This window comes from Hyalella azteca, unplaced genomic scaffold (assembly GCF_000764305.2).
Source record: "Hyalella azteca isolate HAZT.00-mixed unplaced genomic scaffold, Hazt_2.0.2 contig1487, whole genome shotgun sequence".
Lineage (NCBI taxonomy): Eukaryota > Metazoa > Arthropoda > Malacostraca > Amphipoda > Hyalellidae > Hyalella > Hyalella azteca.
In genome coordinates, this window is record NW_025931803.1 from 39,001 (window position 1) to 60,604 (window position 21,604).

Genomic DNA, 21,604 nt, shown 5'->3' on the forward strand with positions numbered 1-21,604 from the left:
ATATAGTTGTAAGCAGTTGGACAGCAGTTCTGTCTCGTCGGGTACAAGCTACTGTATAAAATAACCCTGACCTTTCCGACATGGCTTAACTGCCTCTCCGTATGAAGTAACCGATGTGGTGTATAGGCTATAGTCTGTGGCCCGCGATACACTAGTAAAATCATAGTTATATTATATATTATACTCTCAGAGATATGAGTGAGACATATTCCGAATACAGAACACAGTACAGATGCATTAATTACTCATGTATCGGTCATGTTGGTCCGGCACTGCATGGAGTATCACGTTCAGAATGAAAAATATAGTATAAAATATAAAAAATAGTTGTAAAATATAGTAGTCGCTATAGTAAGAAAAATATAACGCAGTGCTCACTGCAGTGAGTGACAGAGAGCGCATTTTCTCGTCGACGAAAACGTGAAGTCACGGACGGACAGACAGACGGACGGACACGACGAGCACAATAGGGCATTTTTCCCATAAATGAGAAAATGCGCTAAAAATATGCTTCATTTAGTGTAGCTCCTCCTTGGGTTTGTAGATTGTCTTGAAATAAATCGAGCATTTATAAACCAGTAGGATTATTAATTGAATTCTGTACCTCGTCGGTTAATAGGATACTTACAACACGTGCTATTTTCTGTACGTCATCGGTTAATGCGATGTTAATAACCCGTGCTATTTTCTATTCATATCTTCGGTTAATGTAATGTTAATAACACGTACTATTATCAGGAAGGAGCATTTGCCCTGGCGTTCAAAAGCAAGCACTTCCCTGGCCAGATTGTGGCCACGAGACGTGGGTCTCCGCTGCTCGTCGGCATCAAGACCAAGACCAAGCTGGCCACTGACCACATCCCTGTCTTCTACAGCAAAGGTCGGTCTTCAAGTCTCACTTCCGTTCCTTTACCCTTATTTTATAAGCATTAATCCCCTTTTTCGAAGTTCGTACAGAAATTGAGTCACTTCCGTTCTTTTAGCCTTATTTAATGAATATTTATCAGGTTGTCTGCAGTTCGTACAGAAATTGTGTTACTTCCGTTCCCTTACCATTATTTTATGAACATTCATCCCCTAGCTTTGTCTGCAGTTCGTTCACAAATTGTCACTTCCGTTCCTTCAACCTTATTTTATGAACATTTATCCCCTTGTCCGCAGTTCGTACAGAATTTGTCACTTCCGTTCCCTTACCCTTATTTTATGAACATTTATCCCCTTGTCCGCAGTTCGTACAGAATTTGTCACTTCCGTTCCCTTACCCTTATTTTATGAACATTTATCGCTTTGTCTGCAGTTCGTACAGAATTTGTCACTTCCGTTCCCTTACCCTTATTNTAGATGTGTATAAGAGACAGATATTATAATGATTGAACCTATTATACTGGGCAAAAGTTCTAGTACTATACCTTAATTTGACGGTTCATTGAAACGTAGTTCATTTTTCTTTAATTTTTAAATGACTTTCTTTAAAAAAATATAACTCAGTAAGGTACTCACTGCAGTGAGTGACAGAGAGCGCATTTTCTCGTCGACGAAAACTTGATGTCACGGGCGGACAGACAGACGGACATGGCGAGCACAATAGGGCATTTTTTTCCATAAATGAGAAAATGCGCTAAAAAGACGGTAGGTAGCACATTGAAAAAGACAGTTCCCATATCTTCCGGAGGAACCGTTAAATTTTCATCTCAGTATTAGCGGCTGTTGTTTGTTGTATTGGTCGTTGCCTTCTCCTTGTATCTCGTCTAACGCATCCCATTTTGTTCACAATTTTTCATAACCTTGTCTGCACTAGAACCGGAAATTAATTTATTGTTTGTAACTTTTGTTTTAAAAATGTGACTTTAGTTTCGTACGTATTTGTTAAGTATTTTTCCTTCATATGAAATGCACGTGTATTTTCTTGCTCGTTCCAGCTGAGTTACTTTCCCGTATCTAAACTCTTCTTGTAGCTTAGAATTTTGTTTACTTCTTCAGTTCTCTTCCTTATTACACAATTGCTGCCTCATTATTCAATTGTTATTTTATTGTTCCACCATTGAACAGTACCATTGTCATGCTCTCAGTAAAATATTTTCTTATGTTTTAAGTTTTTTTCGCGTGTGTGTGCGTGTATACCTCTGAAGAAACATGTTTTTATGTGTTTATTATAATTTTTTATCAGTTTTATTATTATTCCGTTTTATTGTGGAAAACATTTTACCTGATGTACATCATTTGCCTGACTATCGTAATGTTCATTTGTTTGTGTACAGATAAATGATGTTAATATCAACGTGTTGAATCCTTTATCGCCTAGCACGCAGCATGTTACCATGTATTCTTCACACCTGTTTGTTTTTGTTCCTACTGTTAACGTCTACCATTAATATGAGTAGTTTTTTACGTTTTTTTAAACTTCATGCACTTTAATAAAGAGTAATCTATATGTACTGTTTTGGCTTTCACATTTAAGTGGTTATTTTTAAAAGCTAACTTCGTTCCAAATTCACAATGGATTATCATTTGTTTGGATTCTTTACTTACTGTTGTGTTTTTTTTTTTTCTTTCCATGGCTGGTCCTGCGTTCTTCACACCACCTGTCCTCTTTCTTATTACATTGCCCCCACGTCTTTTATTCTTTACACCCATGACACCCTTCCCATCTTTCCCCAACACTCTCATTCGCCCTTCACCACCAACGCTGGGGGTAAAATCACCGTCCCAATTGCCAACTTGGAATGCATCCTTGACTTCGATCTAAAATATTCCTATTTTATCGTAAACGTTCCACCCCGGCTGCAAACGTTCCCCTCCCATCGTAAACGTTCCATCCTGGCCGCAAACGTTCCCCTCCCATCGTAAACGTTCCATCCTGGTCGCAAACGTTGCCCCTCCCATCGTAAACGTTCCATCCTGGCCGCAAACGTTCCATTTTCTTTGTCAAAGTCCATATAGTCAATGCCATAGTCCTCCTTTCTAACTCAGATTGCACTGTAAAACAGTTCCTTACTTTATTAATGCCGGGCAGAGACTTCCTCTAGAGATTTCAAAGCTCTCTATCAAACTCCATCAATGAGTACAAAAGATAGATAGGGAGAGAGCGTCGATGCTTCGATATGTCAGAAACCTACTGTATCAACTGGGATCATTTTATTGCTTTAGATTGTTAAAGCACAGTTGCTTCTTTTCGAGGAATTTAATTTAAGTGCTCGCGAAAATCGTTTCAGAGTTTTTACAATAAATACATGAATGTACAAAATAGAATGGGCACACATAATGGTCTAAGAACACGTATCGGCTGACTTATCGTCCGTGATTGGTAGATTATGCTTGAAAAGCAGTCAGTGATAGGCTGATTGAGTTACAAACTAGTAACTATTTTTGATAGTACGGTCCCTGAAATGCGAATCAGTCAGAGCCACAACTTGTGTATGGCGAGTCGCCAATCCCGACGGATGAAAAGGAGTTTGCTTGAACAGCGATCAAATCAACCCTAACAAAATTAAGAGTCGTCCCAGCTTCTGGTTTAGTGTCGCCCCAGCTTCTGGTTTAGAGTCGCCCCAGCTTCTGGTTTAGAGTCGCCCCAGCTTCTGGTTTAGAGTCGCCCCAGCTTCTGGTAATCCAAATCAGAAGCTGCCGCGTCTGTAAATTTTCACTGGGATAAACCTTTGGTTTCGTCTTAAAGATTATCTGCAACATTCAACTGTGGAAGTTTTCCTTCGAGCTGTTTCCTTTTTCCTGTATAAAATTATTCTGGAGTATTATGTATTTAAAGAAAGTATTTTCTATATTATATGTATTGCGGACAAAAATCTGTCTTCAGCGTGGTTATATATTAATAAAGCATACCTTGAAGAATATTTGAGTATTTTAATATTCATTTAGATGAATTTATTGAGAAAATACCTTACTAGTTTATCGAGTTCATATGCGCCTAAATGATGTTATAAACTCGCCCAAAATATTCGTAACTTTCATTCTAGACTGAGAAAGTTTTAACTCTAATGCCTCAGGGATCATCACGAACTACAAAGACATCAAACAGTTCCTGACGCTGAAGGGCCACAAGTTTGAGTCTGACACAGACACAGAGATCATAGCTAAGCTCATCCGTCACATGTACCAGCTGCATCCTAACTACTCCTTCCTCGAGCTCGTCGAGGGCGTCATCCAACAGCTCGTGAGTAATACGCATCCATTCATTAATGTCCACTGAAGGGTAATAAAAATATAACTCAGTACGGTACTCACTGCAGTGAGTACCGTACTTCTCGAAAATGCGTAGAGCGCATTTTCTCGTTGACGAAAACGTGAAGTCACGGACAGACGGATAGACGGACAGACGGACAGACGAACGGACATGGCGAGCGCAATAGTGCGTTTTTTCCATAAATGAGAAAATGCGCTAACAATTCCATTCATATGTGATTAAAGTAATGTACAGTCTATACCTGATAGCATTAGTGCAGAATACTGAATATCTGGGAGCTGTGACGTTTAAGATTGCTTATAGGTCATTTCAACTGCGCTCGGAATTTCATCAGTTTAACGCAACGTTATTAAATTTCAAATTCTATGGTCTTGTTATTTATTGTATTGTTCCTCATTATATTATTTACATTATTATATTGTTCGGTATGAAGACCGTAGTTTTAAGAGGTGTTGAGCTTTAATTTCACTTGGCAGCGATCGTATGGCGCCGAAGTGTGTATACGATCGAGAGTGAAAGTATCATAGGAGGTCACGACGAAGCCTTCTTATGCTAAAGAAGTCGACTGAACACTGCCGGTTTTGATGGCCTAGAACTTATATGGTACTGCGAAATGTTCCATTCTCATATAGTAAGGTTCTTGAATAATGGAGAAGTCATTTTACGACACGTTTGTGCACATTATTTAGCGTTTATTTTAATTCGTTGTTTATTCCTGTGACAAACTTGTTTTAATTTGTAGAAAAATTATACGAGTTTTCTTTTTCGATAGATGCTGTCGCAACGTATCACGGTGAAATTTTCATGTTTCCTGGAACGTCGAGAATAATTCAATTAAAATTCTGAAGCAAAATTAGTCTTGAACGTAGCCTGAACGGATAATTTTCTCTAGGTTCCTTTCTTTGCCGCATCAACGGTCTAGACAGCTTGTCATTTAAATGAATTGAGTTATTCGTAATCTATCACTACTCCAAAACATGAACGTACGTTGGTCTTATCTCGTCGTGTAGCAAGATAAACTCGTCACGTATCAGGCTTGTAAAAACGGTCATTTTATGATATTTCTTTTCTCGAACATACTTCCTTATTGCATCTAAGTGCAGTGCTAATATCAATTTCTTCTTGGCTTCCCTCTTACTTACTTTTCTTACGAATGTGGAGGTGAACTCAGCCGCAAAATGCATGTCCGATTGACATTTAGACGGAGGCCAGTTCAGGTTTTTGCTCGTTTCCGGGTTTTGTGGCAATAGAAATTTCTTTGGAAATAATCTTTCCGATTAGGATCTAAATGATGCCTGTTTCCGTGCAAAATTTGGTGAGCTGTTTTCAATTTTCGATACAATACTTGGAAGTTCTATCTCAGTCACTTGTTCATCAATGATCTATTCAATTCTCATTAATTTTAAAATGATGCTAAGTTGTACAATGTTTTGCAATAAGTTACAATTTAGTTGTAAGCAGTTGGACAGCAGTTCTGTCTCGTCGGGTACAAGCTACTTGAGTGACTGGATCTGTAGAGAATATCCCTGACCTTTCCGACATAGCTTAACTGCCTCACCGTATGAAGTAACCGATGTGGTATATAGGCGAGTCTGTAGCGGCCCCCGATACACCAGTAAAATCATAGTTGTATTATATATTATACTCTCAGAGAAATAACTGAGAAGTATTCCGAATACAGATGCTTTAATTTATTACTCATGTGTCGGTCATGCTGGTCCGGCACTGGAGTATCACGTTGATAACGCGTGTCGCTATAGTAAGAAAAATATAACTCGCAGTACTCACTGCAGTGAGTGACAGAGAGCGCATTTTCTCGTCGACGAAAACTTGAAGTCACGGACGGACAGACGGACGGACGGACAATACGAGCACAATAGGACATTTTTTCCGTAAATGAGAAAATGCGATAAAAATATGCTTCATTTAGTGTAGCTCCTCCTTGGGTTTGTAGATTGTCTTGAAATAAATCGAGCATTTATAAACCAGTAGGATTATTAATTGAAGTGATTTTAGCAAGGTTAAATTTTTTGTCTGACGTGTGTTAAGAAAATAGTTTGATAAAGAGATTGTCATTGTCGTATGAAAAACAGTCTCCGCGATTTGATGCTCCTGATGCATTTTATTGCATGGCGCTCTGATTGATTTGTCAAGCTTTTAAGTTATTTGAATATGAATTTTTTATAAATCGTGATCGAGCGGAAAGATTGATGGCAGGTGACCAAATTTTTCAGCGATAAGAATCTGTGTGAAGCTTGTGACATGTCAGCGATAATCTCGCAGCGTTGATATAAATTCATTCATTTATTTACTTATGATATACCTACCGGTATAGTCGCTTTCACGCACTCGCCTTATCACTCCTGATAAACTCCGATCAATCTTGTTACGCTGCAAGGCTCTGCTTCCGACAGTTCTCTGTAATGAAACGATATTTATTTTGTATATTTATTCTAAAAAAATATAACTCAGTACTCACTGCAGTGAGTGACAGAGCACTCGTCGACATAAACTTGATGTCACGGACGGACAGACAGACAGACGGACATGGCGAGCACAATAGTGCATTTTTTTCATAAATGAGAAAATGCGCTAAAAATGATATTTTTTTTAATCCATGAAGCCTCGTCAGTCATGTCAATAATTCCGACTTGACAAATTTATTATTACGGTAGAAGCCTACTTGAATTTAATGATGTTCAAAGCCATGGAGTTGCATGAATTTCTTTCTTGTGCTTTCTCGTTTTGATGAATTACCATAACTTGATAGCATTTATTGGTGCTGAATGAAAATTACAAATAACTTAATTGTAAATACTGATGACAATGATCGCAATTATTATTCGGTTTCTAATTCGTATTGAATATTATGAAATGAAGTTAGTGATGGAAATGTATAGAATGACTTCAGTATATTTACTTCAATCGATCAACTCAATTAGAAGCAATTGCGTTATTTCAGAAAGCAAGAATAATTGATTTTTGAAGGTCAGTATAATTAATACCTGTTTGTCATGTGCAAAATAGTTACTTTGCACACGATCCTGTCAGTTGACTGATAGAATCATATTTATCAGCAGTAAAACAACCGTCCTTAACATTGCGTATCATAATGAATTTCAGGACGAGAGAAGCGGTCTTGCGTACACTTTTTTGGTATGTGTATTCGTCACCGTTCATACCTTATTTCGTATGAAGGTAAAATTTATGAATCTAAGTAACATCAATAAAAATTTAATGAAAAAAGTGATAATAGGACTAGTTTGTTAACAAGCTTCGGTGTTATAAATTGAATTCAATAATGTCTGTTCGTACGTGGTATGACGTTCGTATGAATGACGCACTAACGCTTATATCGCTGGTATCCAGCCTGCAATTAGTAAACTTATATGGCTCGTATTGTCCAATTGTGTCACTCATTTCTCTGAGAGTGGTGTCCGTATAGATGTAGTGCATCAGCACTGTCCTGATAGTGCACGTCATCCGATAACGTGAACGTTCTTCCGATATTTATAGGCTTTATATAATCAAGATCAATTCACTGTAATAATTTTATTATGGATTTTAAAATAACTTTCAGAAGGATTTTATAGCATGTGTGTGCTTGATATTGTTTCCGTTCACTAAGATGTTTTGCTATGACGTTCTTCTTGTTCAATCTTTATTTTATACACAGGCTTAGCTTAGCGTGAGATTTGCATTTTTTGACATTCCCAGACATTTCTTTTATTAACAGCTTCAATTCATAAAGGTTGAATTCGATTTATTGTACGGGCTTTATATATGAGTATCTCCTGGATATCGTATCATTGGTATGCTTAAATTACAAGTTAACCAAGAATTCGAGAGCGAAGAGAACCCCAAATAAATTCCCCTTATCCTTATCGAAATAGTTTTAGAAATAACTCGATCATTAATTATTTTTTTTGTTGAACATATATGACGTTGAATTTGCTTCTAAATACTTGGTTATTCCGAGAATTTTATTTATGTTGTCGGTTTATAGGATACCTTACAACCTGTCTCTTATACACATCTAGATGTNTCGTCGGTTAATAGGATACTTACAACACGTGCTATTTTCTATACGTGTTGGTTAATAGGATACTTACAACACGTGCTATTTTCTATACGTGTTGGTTAATAGGATACTTACAACACGTGCTATTTTTTGTACGTCGTCGGTTAATAGGATACTTACAACACGTGCTTTTTTCTATACGGCGTCGTTTAATAGGATACTTACAACACATGCTATTTTCTATACGTGTTAGTTAATATAGGATACTTACACGTGATATTTTCTATTCATATCGTCGGTTAATGCGATGTTAATAACCCATGCTATTTTCTATTCATATCTTCGGTTAATGCGATGTTAATAACCCATGCTATTTTCTATTCATATCGTCGGTTAATGCTATGTTAATAACCCGTGCTATTTTCTATTCATATCGTCGGTTAATGCGATGCTAATAACCCGTGCTATTTTCTATTCATATCGTCGGTTAATGCGATGCTACTTTACTCTTATTTTATGAAAATTTATCCCCTTGTCTGCAGCTCGTACAGAAATTGTGTCACTTCCGTTCTTTTACCCTTATTTTATAAACATTTATCCCCATGTTCGCAGTTCGTTCAGAAATTGTCACTTCCGTTCCTTCAGGCTCATTTTATAAACATTTATCCCCTTGTTCGCAGTTCGTACAGAATTTGTCACTTCCGTTCCTTAAGCCTTATTTTATGAATATTTATGTTTATAAAATAAGGCTAAAGGAACGGAAGTGACAAAATCTCTGTACGAAATGCGAACAAGGGGATAACAACAACAGAACATCCCCTTGTCTGCAGTTCGTTCAGAAATTGTGTCACTTCCGTTCCCTTACCATTATTTTATAAACATTTATCCCCTTGTTCGCTGTTCGTACAGAAATCGTGTTAGATTAGCGACTAGTCAAGCGATGGACCTGCATGCAGATATGCTATCTCATGCTATGGTTACAGAGTATAGGTATAGCATTTTTTATCTCTACACTATTGATTATAAATAAGAGCCTTGTTCATGTTTCTTTCCGTAAAGAATGTTCGCGAAGCATGATCCAGGTGAAGATAATCGTTCATTCCTACGCATCCAATTTATCATTTTCCGCGAATTAAGAGACTTTCTGAATCTGTTTTATCTTTTGTCCGTCTACGATTTTGGTGTTAGCAGCATTGCAGCCTACATAATTTATTACTGTTGTTGTATTATATTTTTTTTCATTTGGCCGTGGAGTTCTTTTTTTTTCGTCCTTATCATCGCTTCATTTTCAGTGTCATTTCTCTGAACCTATTAACTTGCTCCCTTGCCCATGACTATCATGTGCCGGCATCATGAAAATCCATATACCATGCACGATGGACCTGCATGCAGATATGCTATCTCATGCTATGGTTACAGAGTAGGTATAGCATTTTTTATCTCTACACTATTGATTATAAATAAGAGCCTTGTTCATGTTTCTTTCCATAAAGAATGTTCGCGAAGCATGATCCAGGTGAAGATGATCGTTCATTCCTACGCATCCAATTTATCATTTTCCGCGAATTAAGAGACTTTTGAATCTGTTTTATCCGTCTTCCATTTGGTGTTAGCAGCATTGCAGCCTACATAATTTATTACTGTTGTTGTATTATATTTTTTTTCATTTGGCCGTGGAGTTCTTATTTTTTTCGTCCTTATCAACGCTTCATTTTCAGTGTCATTTCTCTGAACCTATTAACTTGCTCCCTTGCCCATGACTATCATGTGCCGGCATCATGAAAATCCATATACCATGCCGCTACTCCTACATCATGACAATCCATATATCATGTCGCTGCTCATACATCATGGCCAGCATCATGACAATCCATATATCATGTCGCTGCTCATACATCATGCCCGGCTTCATGACAACCAACATATCATGTCGCTGCTCCTGCATCATGACAAGCCACATATCATGTCGCTGCTCCCACAGATTCATGCCACATTGGGAGCCGATGTCTCATGGGCATGCGTGATCGAGGCAAGTCGTCCTGAGTGTTCACCTCTTGTTTTTCTGAGTGTTCACCTCTTTCTTTTAAGCGCCGCGCTGAGACGCGAGTTTTGCGTTCCTCCGGGAGAATTGGAACCGTGAAATTATTTTATCATTATCTCGTATTTTTATAAATTCTTTTATTTTTATAACTTGAAACAAACTTTCGCAATTGTAACGTTTTAATTAGTATTTTGTGAATTAGGATTTCTAGTAAAATGGTCATATTTGTTGTAACTGCAAAGAATGGCATCGCGAAAAAACTGCAAAACTTTGCGAATTTTTTCGGGTTTTTGCTGTGAGCTTATGACTACGTTCGAATATTTTTATCTTAAATGGAATTGATATTGAAAATGATCGATGGCAAGACTCAGCATCGAGATTATCGTGTAAATTCATTTAAACACGTGTTGCATTTCCAGTCGTAACTTTTAAAACTTGAAGGAAGAAAAACTTTGTCTAAATATTATATTATAATGATAGAACCTATTATACTGATCAAAAGTTCTCGTACTATACCTTAATTTGACGGTTCATTCAAACGTAGTTCATTTTATTTTTTATTTTTAGAAGACTTTATAAAAAAAATATAACTCAGTACTCACTGCAGTGAGTGACAGAGAGCGCATTTTCTCGTCGACGAAAACTTTATGTCACGGACGGACAGACAGACAGCTGTCTCTTATACACATCTAGATGTGTATAAGAGACAGGCGTTTNTCCTGGTCGCAAACGTTGCCCCTCCCATCGTAAACGTTCCATCCTGGCCGCAAACGTTCCATCCCGGCTGCAAACGTTCCCCTCCCATCGAAAATGTTCCATCCTGGCCGTAAACGTTCCATCCCGGCTGCAAACGTTTCCCTCCCATCGTAAACGTTCCATCACGGCTGCAAACGTTCCCCTCCCATCGTAAACGTTCCATCCTGGCCGTAAACGTTGCCCCATCCTATCGTAAACTTTCCATCCTGGCGGCTATCGTGTTTCTCTCCCATCGTAAACGTTCCATTCAACGTTCTATCCTGGCCGCAAACGTTCCCCTCCCATGGTAATCGTTCCATTCAACGTTCTATCCTGGCCGCAAACGTTCCCCTCCCATGGTAAACGTTCCATTCAACGTTCTATCCTGGCCGCAAACGTTCCCCTCTCATCGAAAACGTTCTATCCTGGCCGCAAACGTTCCCCTCCCATCGTAAACGTTCCATCCTTCCACAAACGTTATCCGGAACGTTCCCATGGATGCTGGTAACAATATTGAATTACTTTGATTATTTTACCATCGTTAAATCACTTAACCGTGAATAATATACTGTCTACTGCCCTGTTTGACGTAGTTTTTTCATCAATTGCTCTATATATACATACCCCTTCAATAATATAGATAAGGGCAAGGTCGACCTTGAAGGTGTGTACATTTTTGGAGATTATGTATAGAAGTTTAATAATTACATTAGCAAAGAATGCAATGTTCAATATAGTTTGCTGAATTGAGTTTTTAAATGAAGTCAATACTGTTCCGTGTTCCTGATTTGAGTTATATTCTAGAAAAATTAATACCATGAAACTATTGTACTATGAGACCAGTAATGATATCATGAGACGAGTTTCAACTCCTCAGCCAATTTCTATTAAACTAATTAGTTCAGTTCTAATTATTTGGTCTTCTAGCAAAACCATAAACCATCATTATTGATAGGTACTCTTCTTTCTTACCGTAACCAAATCAATATCAAATCTTTATTTATTCCACTAACGAAAGTTATATTGAATCCCACCCCGGTCCCATAGCAAGCGTAAAGATCCCACTTTTTTAAAGTTACTGAAGTATCATTCAATTTCACTTTCTTTACGTAACGAAAGTAATCCTATTTTCTACCTTTACCCGTTCTGCTGCACTCAGCCTCAACCCCAGGTAACGAACGCGCTGTTCACTGCCTCTGATTATAGTAATTTACGCCGAAATTCAATAACGTTGTGATTTTAATATGACAAGACACTTTCGAATTGATGTTCGCTATTTTGATTATCTTTTTTTTCGTTTTTTTTTCTTCTAAATGCATTCTGAAGTGTACGCAATGCTGCAGTAATTTTTTTACCTTGATCCGTCGTTGTTCAAGACTGCCTTAAATCCATGTCTTAAACTCCAATCTACACAGGAATTTCTAGTGAAGTTTACCCCCAAAACAACGTAAATTTGATTATAATTTCTCGCTTGTGAACTCCTAATGATTTTTATTTTATTCTCCCGTCTTCCCCCGACTCTAGATCTTCATTACCGTCGCCGAGGTACTCAATCTCATTTTTTTTCTGTTCGTGTTCTTTTGTTTTATTTTTTATTTTTTTTTTTGCATGGGAAGTCCTGATGCCAGTGCATGACGTGGCATGTTTACTATACAGGGTTATGGCCAGCATGCATCTCTGAAACTAATGGAACATGAGTCATGCAAGTGACTATGAATTTAAGCTCTTTTATCATTTGAAAACTGAGAAATCAAAGATGCGATGGCAAACTCGTTTGCTCTGATCTGTCATTTTCCATCCTTTTTTCTAAGACGCTAAAATTACATTTTAAATTAAAAATTTTAATAACTATCCTGCCTTTATGATTTTTTATTTTCGTGGTTTCAAGAGAAAATTCTATTTTTTTCTACCTACTATCTTATCGCTGGCTCTGCATCTTATCGCCTAGAACTACTTGAAAACTTACTTTTATTTCTTAATTTTTGTTCACTTATAAATTGGTTTCTTAAATATTCTTGTTTTGATTTGTATGAGTATGTGGTTTTGCTTGCTTATTGATGTTAAATAAAAGATAGTTTTTAAGAATAGTTTATAATGTTTCAATGCATGCATAGAGTGTCGATGTAAACTATTGCATCTATTACTGCATGGGATAAGATCTACTGATAAGATCGCTTCTCAGTTCATTGTAATTTATTTGAGATTATATCCAAAAACATTTCATAACTACCAAAGCAAGACATAGAAACGGGCATAACATTGGTTATTTAACCTTGTTTAGTTCTTGAATTTAATTAACTTTTATTGCTTTTATTATAAAAACTTATTTCTGAGCTTTTCCTCTGTAGTAGTCCATTTTTCCTAATCTGAGACGTCGATTTTTCCTTTGCCTTTAATATTAATAAACAAATAGTTTGCATAAACGCAAATAAAAAAAATTAAAAGCTTAAAAGAGGCTGAGTGAAATCACCAAATTTTCACAGAAAATAATATTGGGTGAATTGTCCAGCATTTTCTTTGCTTTTAAATTCCTGCTTGGCATAAATATTCTTGGAGTAATTCCCGCACATTTTCCCGCCCAAAAGTTACAAGTTATTTTGTTTGAAATTAACAAGCTTGAATTTGTATAAGTTATGTACCGGTACTTCCCTCCTTGAGTTTTTGCTCTAATGTTGAAAAAAAAAGTTTTGATAAAGTTCTTTATAGAAGAAATATAATGATAACTGGTCATATCAACTTTTCTGATTCTGAATGCATATAACTAAAAAAAATTGTATTCTTGAATTTTAATACTGTTTATCTGCTATCAAGTTAATACTGAGTTGAAAAAAATTTCGACCTGAAGTTTCGCTTATTTTTATTCGTATTCTTGAATAACTATTAGAAAATTCATGACGTTTGTAATAACGGCTACAGCAGAATCTCCTTCACTAAATTCATGATACTTTGTACGCTAACATATCCCCCTCCCCCTCCCCCCACTCCCCCGTGTTGCTGTTGTGCTCAACCATGGCTCCCCTTAACGCCCCTGCATTGTGATCCTGTAGAGGATACGCCTGGTGAGTGATGGTGCTGATAGATATCCTATAACTGATGTTTGGTTCGCCCTTGTGTGTTTATTACAGAGTGACTGATTGCATTTATTAAAGTGGCTTTAGAATTGAAATTTTATATCAGGTTCTCGCGCAATTGGAAAATGTTACAAGCGAAATAAATTCGTTATATGCCTAACACAAAATGTCGCAAGTGCAAAAATGTTGCAAGCGAAAAAATGTTGTGTACCGTACCTAACACAAAATGTCACAAGTGTAAAAATGTTGCAAGCAAAAAAATGTCACAAGTGTAAAAATGTTGCAAGCGAAAAAATGTCACAAGCGAAAAAATTTCGTAATATACCTAACACAAAATGTCACAAGTGTAAAAATGTTACAAGCCAAAAATGTCGTTATGTACGTAAGACAAAAGACCGTATGCTGGCAGAGCGCACTCACTTGTCAGCGGACATCAAGGCCGTGGGCCTGCCGCGTACCAACTCTACGGCAGAGTTCGCCCCACTCGGTGACGACAAAGAGGTTGAGTACTTCTTCGCCTCCGACGCTTCTGCTATCGTCGAGCACACCGACAGAGTCATCTATCTTCTCGTGAGTTGCCACAATCCCTTGCCTTCTATAATATTTCTAAGTTTCAATTAAATTTGTATTATGTAAAATAGTTGTAAAATAAAATTTAAATTTGCATGGTCGGTTGTTGTGAGGTTTGTGGGCTATGGCTGATGTTGATCATTCGGATACTTAAGGTAACCCTGTCTGCACGGTTAGTTGTATTACTGATAATAACAAGTTACCCAGTGTTCGTATTCTGGGTATTGCTTGCGTTCTAGGTATTTTTTGTATTGAAGTTAAACTATAGTAGAAGTGTGCGAATTGTGACGTTAGTCTATTGAAGTCGATTTAGGTCGGTCGTTTGTCGCAATAATTATTGCGAATTGTGATGTCTACAATTCGTTTTAGAAAAAATACCGAAGGTGCATAAAGTTCTTGACTCGTTCAACAACTATTTGATATGAACCAGTTATTGAATTATTAAATACAATTCATTGTTCATGATGAATGAAAGAATTGTGATGTCTACAATTCGTTTTATAAAAAATACCGAGGGTACATAAAGTTCTTGACTCGTTCAACAACTATTTGATATGAACCAGTTATTAAGTTATTAAATACAATTCATTGTTCATGATGAATGAAAAAATTCCAGGACGATGACGTGGCATCAGTGGGTGCAGAAGGCATTCTATCCATCCATCGGCTGAAGCGCTCAACGGACGACACACATAACCGTGAGATCACCACTCTCAAGATGGAGATCCAGGAGATCATGAAGGGCAGCTACTCGTCATTCATGCAGAAGGAGATCTTCGAACAGCCTGAGTCTGTGGTGAACACAATGCGAGGCCGCATCAACTTCGACAATGAAGTCGTCGTTCTAGGTGGCATCAAGGTGGGCTCTGTGTATTTTTTTCTTCCTTCAATAGTCAATTTTATTCGTATTTTTTATTACAAAAATTTAAGATTTATTTCCCGGTCGACGGTTCAAGGTGGGCTCTGTGTATTTTTTAGCGCATTTCTCGTTTATGGAAAAAATGCACTATTGTGCTCGCCATGTCCGTCTGTCTGTCCGTCCGTCCGTGACCTCAAGTTTTTGTCGACCAGAAAATGCGCTCTCTGTCACTCACTGCAGTGAGTACTGAGTTATATTTTTTCTTCCTCCAATAGTCAATTTTGTTCGTATTTTTGTATTACAAATGATTTATTTTTGTATTTTTGTATTACAAAAATAAGATTTATTTCCGGTCGACAATTGTGCGTGGAATGAATCCACGAACTTGATTTTCGCGCTCGATAAGAAATTTAGTACAATAAAAAATAAATTTGTGAAAATTTTTTTGTCTATACATGACGTCGACGACAATAGCTTTCAGGTGACCATTGCAGAACTGGCCTATCAGGAAATAAAAGACACTGTACAGGATATTCCAAGTTCAACATTTAACGGTGTCAGTGAATACTTATCTTCTTCAAAAGTGAAATCCCAAAGAAATTTTTTTATCAAACACGCCCTCACATCATTAAGCTATACCTATGTTCATCAACCAACATTATTACACTTTTAACACTTTTACACTGTAACACTTTTGCCGCGTTCTAGGATTACTTCCTAGTAACACATTTGCCGTGCTACATGAATACTTCCTAGTAACACTTTTGCCGCGTTCCAGGGTAACACTTTTGCCGCGTTCTAGGGTAACACTTTTACCGCGTTCTAGGGTAACACTTTTACCGCGTACGACCTCGCGTCTGACTTCCTCGACAGGAACACGCCTATCTTCAGGGACGACGTCTGCTTCTTCATCTCTCAGTCCGGCGAGACTGCTGATACTCTCATGGCTTTGCGGTACGGCTTCATCCGACTCAAAATATTATTTTTATTTAAGTTCTTGGATTGAATTTGATATTTTTTGTATATGGAAGTAGAGCAACACAGTCCGGCGAGACTGCGGATACTCTCATGGCGCTGCGGTACGGCCTCATTCAACTAAAAATATTTCTTTAATGGGAGTTCTTGGACTGAATTAGAACGTTTTCTGTGTATGGTACTCAATTGCGGGAATTGATAATTACAGCTATAACTTCATGCTCACAGCCTCGTCCATCTCCATATCCAGTATGGAGATGGACGGATTGGTATGGACGGAGTAGTCAGAAATTTCGGGATTGCAGAAATCGCAGGGTGATACCCACAGAAATTCGTGTACATACATTCGTGTATATTCATTACATAAGTCGGGAATAAAGCTACTAGACTGTGGTGTTGCAATCAGTTAATGTCTGTTACGATCAGTTAATGTTGTTACAATCAGTTAATGTTTGTTACAATCAGTTAATGTTTGTTACAATCAGTTAATGTTTGTTCTATAATTTAATGTTTGTTGCTATAATTTAATGTATGTCACGATCAGTTACTGCAAGGCTCGCAACGCTCTCATCGTTGGCGTGACCAACACTGTGGGTTCAAGCATCTGCCGCGAGTCTCACTGCGGCGTGCACATCAACGCAGGTCCTGAGATCGGCGTGGCCTCCACCAAGGCCTACACCAGCCAGATGATCTCCCTCGTCATGTTCGCCCTCATGATGGCAGAAGACAGGATCTCTTCTCAGCCACGGCGCTCTGAGATCATACAAGGACTCAAGAAACTCCCCGAGCAGATCAAGGAGGTCAGTATCTCGTTTACATAAAATGGACTCTTCAATATACATAAAAAGTATTGGGTTATACTGTCCAAATAGTGATACACTCGCTGCACGTAAAAGTTAAACGTCCATGTGCCGGGTAAACCTCGAGAAGGATGACCCATAAAAGAGCCAAAAGTAGTACATTGCTGTTTGGATTAAGTTTCATTTCTTTTTCTGAGTGTCGATTGTGGAGGCTACACTTAGCGGAACGATTGCAGGTCATTTAAAAAAATTAATTGATACTTGAAAAGCAAGAATGTACAACAACTTAGATGATCGTTCCAAATTTATTAGCTCGTCAGGGACGCATCAATTAGTTTGATATGAAACTGGCTTATTGGTTTTATTTATCGGTTTGATTGGCATTCCAGTACTTGAATTGGCCCTCCATTCCGACGCTCTAGTTCACCCTTTGTCTTCCTGTGTTAAGGTGCTGGCGCTTGACGACCAGATCAAGGCTATCAGCGAGCTCGTGTACGACAAGATGTCCATGTTGGTGCTCGGACGCGGTTACAACTACGCCACGTGCATGGAAGGGGCGCTCGTAAGTTTCCTGATTTTGTTATATATTCTATTAAGTGTTTAAATATTTTCAAATAGTCGGATAACTTATTTGTTTCAATATTACTTGAGTGATTCTATGATCTTGATTCGGAAGATGTTTTCCGATGGCATTCTCTGGAGTGTTTCTTCTCCTAAGGCTCCTACTGTCTGCATTTGTAATATCTGAAAAATAATTTTCTGAATATTGATTTCCTAATCACTTTTTGGTTTGGACTATTTTTGGCTATAATCCAGTCATCCGCTGAGTTTTTGTGCAATAATTTCTTTGGATTTGTTTAAAAGTTTTTTGTTTTCTCGGGGCAGAAAATCAAGGAGATCACGTACATGCACAGCGAGGGCATCCTAGCGGGCGAGCTGAAGCACGGCCCTCTCGCCCTCGTCGACAAGGGCATGCCTATCATTATGATCTGCATGCGCGACAACACCTTCGTCGTCAGTATTGTCTTCACCACCACCATCATCATCATCTATGTCATGCGAGACGGCATACTGTAGCATGCGAGACCTCATGTGTGATCTCGGCCTTTATCACGCGAGACCTCGGCCTTTATCACGCGAGACCTCAGCCTTTATCACGCGAGACCTCGGCCTTTATCACGCGAGACCTCAGCCTTTATCACGCGAGACCTCAGCCTTTATCACGCGAGACCTCGGCCTTTATCACGCGAGACCTCAGCCTTTATCACGCGAGACCTCAGCCTTTATCACGCGAGACCTCGGCCTTTATCNTTCGGCTATGAATGAAACATTGAATGTGAGACTTGGCAATGAATGAAACGTATGTGAGAATTGGCAATGAATGAAACGTTGAATGTGTGACTTGCCAGTGAATGAAGCGTTGAATGTGAGACTTGGCAATGAATGAAACGTTCAATGTGTGACTTGGCAATGAATGAAACGTTGAATGTGAGACTTGGCGATGGATGAAACGTTGAATGTGAGACTTGCCTGTGAATGGAAAGATTGAATGTGAGACTTAGCAGTGAATGAAACGTTGAACGCGAGATTTGGCAATGAATTTCATGTTGAATATAAGACTTGACAATGAATGAAACGTGGAATATGAGACTTGATAATGAATGAGAAGTTGAATGAGAGACTTGGCAACGGAAGAAACATTGAATGATGAACGCCTTGTGCGCTTTTGTAAAGTCGCGTTGGTTTGAATATTGGAAATTCGATGCAAATTTTAGCCGTTTTATTTCATAGAAATTATTGGCGTTGAGATATACAAGAAAGATTTGTTGATGGCGTCTAGAAATTATATTTAGTTCATAGTTATCTGTTTAAAAATATACATTCTGATCAATCACTTTGTGTAAATGAATTTTAATTAGGTTTAAAAATCTTATTAAGACATTATAACACAATTTAATTATTAACTGACGCTCTGCAAATGCAACATTTTGCACATAATTGTAATAACTGTTTAGATGAATTCGGAAAGTATGAACTCGTCAAGTCAAGTGATACTCGTAAATTATTGCTTTCTTCAAAGTATTACTTTTGTATTGGTGATATCAAATGAAAGGAGTTGACTTCTCTATGCCACAGCAGTATTTTTATCTTGCCACATTCCAGTTGATAAGAAGTTCTTAGCCATCGTGTAGCATTTTGATGTCAGGGAATATTTCTTTTTTTACTGGTAGCTTTTGAAGAGGAATCGCTTGATGCCGTGCGTCTTCTAATAGCAGATCAACTTGTTTACCGCTATGCCTTACAGTTATTTAGAAATTTCTATCCGTTCACACTTGTTTCATCGATTTCAAGTGCTGTTATTTAACTGATGGAGTGTTTTGTTCATCTTCGTGCTCTTGACAACTCTTTTTCGAGGTATCTTAATTAATTTTTTTTGGTCCGTGTAAGTTGATTAATTGATTAGCTCTTAGACTTTTCGGAAATATGTGCAATATTGTCAATAATTTTCTCCGTGTCGAATTATGGCAGCTGGTACCATGTAGGATAAAAATTATTTGCAAATGCTTCTTTAATTAATGATTGTTCTGTATTGACACGATTTCTCACGCAAATCAAACACTTTTCCTGTGATCAATTCTTCAATTTCAATTTAGGAATTTTTAAGCACTCGTATCATTGGACTGACGTGATGATGACCGGAACACTGAGTTCTAGATCGTCTCTATTGACGTGCCTGATACTTAAAAACAAGTTGTATTATTGACGATTAGTCTTTGGTGTTGCAGTTTATTTTCAGGTGATCGAGTTTGCTCATAACTATGGTTGTGAAGAAAACTTATGGAGTTATCCAGGTCATGTTTCCAAGAGCAGCTGCCGAGTGATGTACTAGTGCCTTACTTCACTGTAATGATGCTTCCCTACTTAGACCAGAGCTACATGCCGTAGTAGTGCAATAAAATAAAAAATTTTCTGTTCGACAATCCATGCGTAGTTTTGCTTAACTAGCAAGAACAGAGACTTAAGTTTTAACTACCTTGATTTCTGCTGGAATTATTACCATGTTATGTACCTACTGAGAAATTGTTATTTTCTGAATTGTAAAATTTCACAAACAATGTTTAAATCATTCCTGGTAGCAAATATTTGAGTGGGCTTGTTTACCTACAGGCTAACATTTTTTCAAATGATTATCTGTGCGTGTAAGAAATTGTTTTAATCGAATTGATCTATATATCTTGAGTAAATTTATTCATTTATGTGTACGTTGTATTCAATTTCCTTCTCAAGATAATTCTGCTTTGGTGATGTAGAAATTCTTGTGCGATAAATGTGAATTTATCGCACATAACCGTCCGAATACTGAAATTCACTGTTCCGAAAAATTCGCTTATTGAAAGATCGATTATACTTAATGATTGGCATCATAATCCAGGTTCCAGGCTGCAAACTTTTCTCTAACAGCACGGCTTGACATGTAAATTGCCACAGCCTTCTTGTCAACACCGTGTAATTACGTGGGTTTCCTGTGTGTTGTGAAGAAGTGAGGCGAATATACTAACGGAAAATGATGTCAAATTCACCCTTGCACATCAACGATAAAAACTTTCTTAAATGCATTGAAAATCAAGTGGCAACGAAGATGCGAAAGAGTTACTTGATCCGCTACCTGTGGATATGAACATCGTGTGCCATTTGTTTTGATCAAGTTAACTTCTTCGTTACGAATGCATTGAAAATGTTTAAGGAGTTCGTTTTATATTATGGATTTTATCTCTTCGACGTAAAAATATTAAATCATTTAAAACGTTTCCAACATCAATAGTTCCTTGTACGAATAATATTATATGTTAATTTTTTTGCTTTATTCTTTTTCTTGAAAATCTCGCTGCAAACAGCGTGTGAGTGTGACCAGTTGCGACGATTCCAACGGCAAAACATTGCCGCGGTAGTGACAGTGACAACACAATCCTAACACGAATGAACTGCATATATTTGCTACCATAGGCATAAGTTTTCTGTCTGTAATATCAGTCTTTTATCTGTATGCATGACATTATACATTGGTGGACAACTATTGTATAATGTCATTGGTGAACATGACATTATACATTGGTGAACAACTCACATTGGTGAACAACCGTTCTTTCTCCAAGAACGGATCTAACGCCTGAAAGGTTTGCTCGTTGTTGAAATAATATAAATAAGTATTAGTTCAACCATGGTTTTGCTGGTCCGAGCTACAGGAAAACTTGTGTTAATTTGTTACGAGGATAAAACATTGTTTCTCAACCTTCATATTTTCCTCATCAGCGAGCATATAACTTTCTCCTAATATT

At 37.6% G+C, this 21,604-nt stretch overlaps 1 protein-coding gene across 1 annotated transcript in view; it reads left to right on the top strand.

Moving 5' to 3' along the window:
- Positions 1-18,359, top strand: part of LOC108669382 (glutamine--fructose-6-phosphate aminotransferase [isomerizing] 1) — a 29,581-nt gene extending 11,222 nt beyond the window's left edge. The window contains exons 4-12 of the mRNA XM_047882700.1: positions 3,999-4,169; positions 10,198-10,245; positions 14,040-14,051; positions 14,473-14,633; positions 15,250-15,582; positions 16,319-16,446; positions 17,012-17,267; positions 17,716-17,829; positions 18,153-18,359. Coding sequence (XP_047738656.1) covers positions 3,999-4,169; positions 10,198-10,245; positions 14,040-14,051; positions 14,473-14,633; positions 15,250-15,582; positions 16,319-16,446; positions 17,012-17,267; positions 17,716-17,829; positions 18,153-18,344 — 1,415 coding nt within the window. The 3' untranslated portion in view covers positions 18,345-18,359. The remainder of the gene's footprint in view (positions 1-3,998; positions 4,170-10,197; positions 10,246-14,039; positions 14,052-14,472; positions 14,634-15,249; positions 15,583-16,318; positions 16,447-17,011; positions 17,268-17,715; positions 17,830-18,152) is intronic.
- Positions 18,360-21,604: the final 3,245 nt, after the last annotated feature.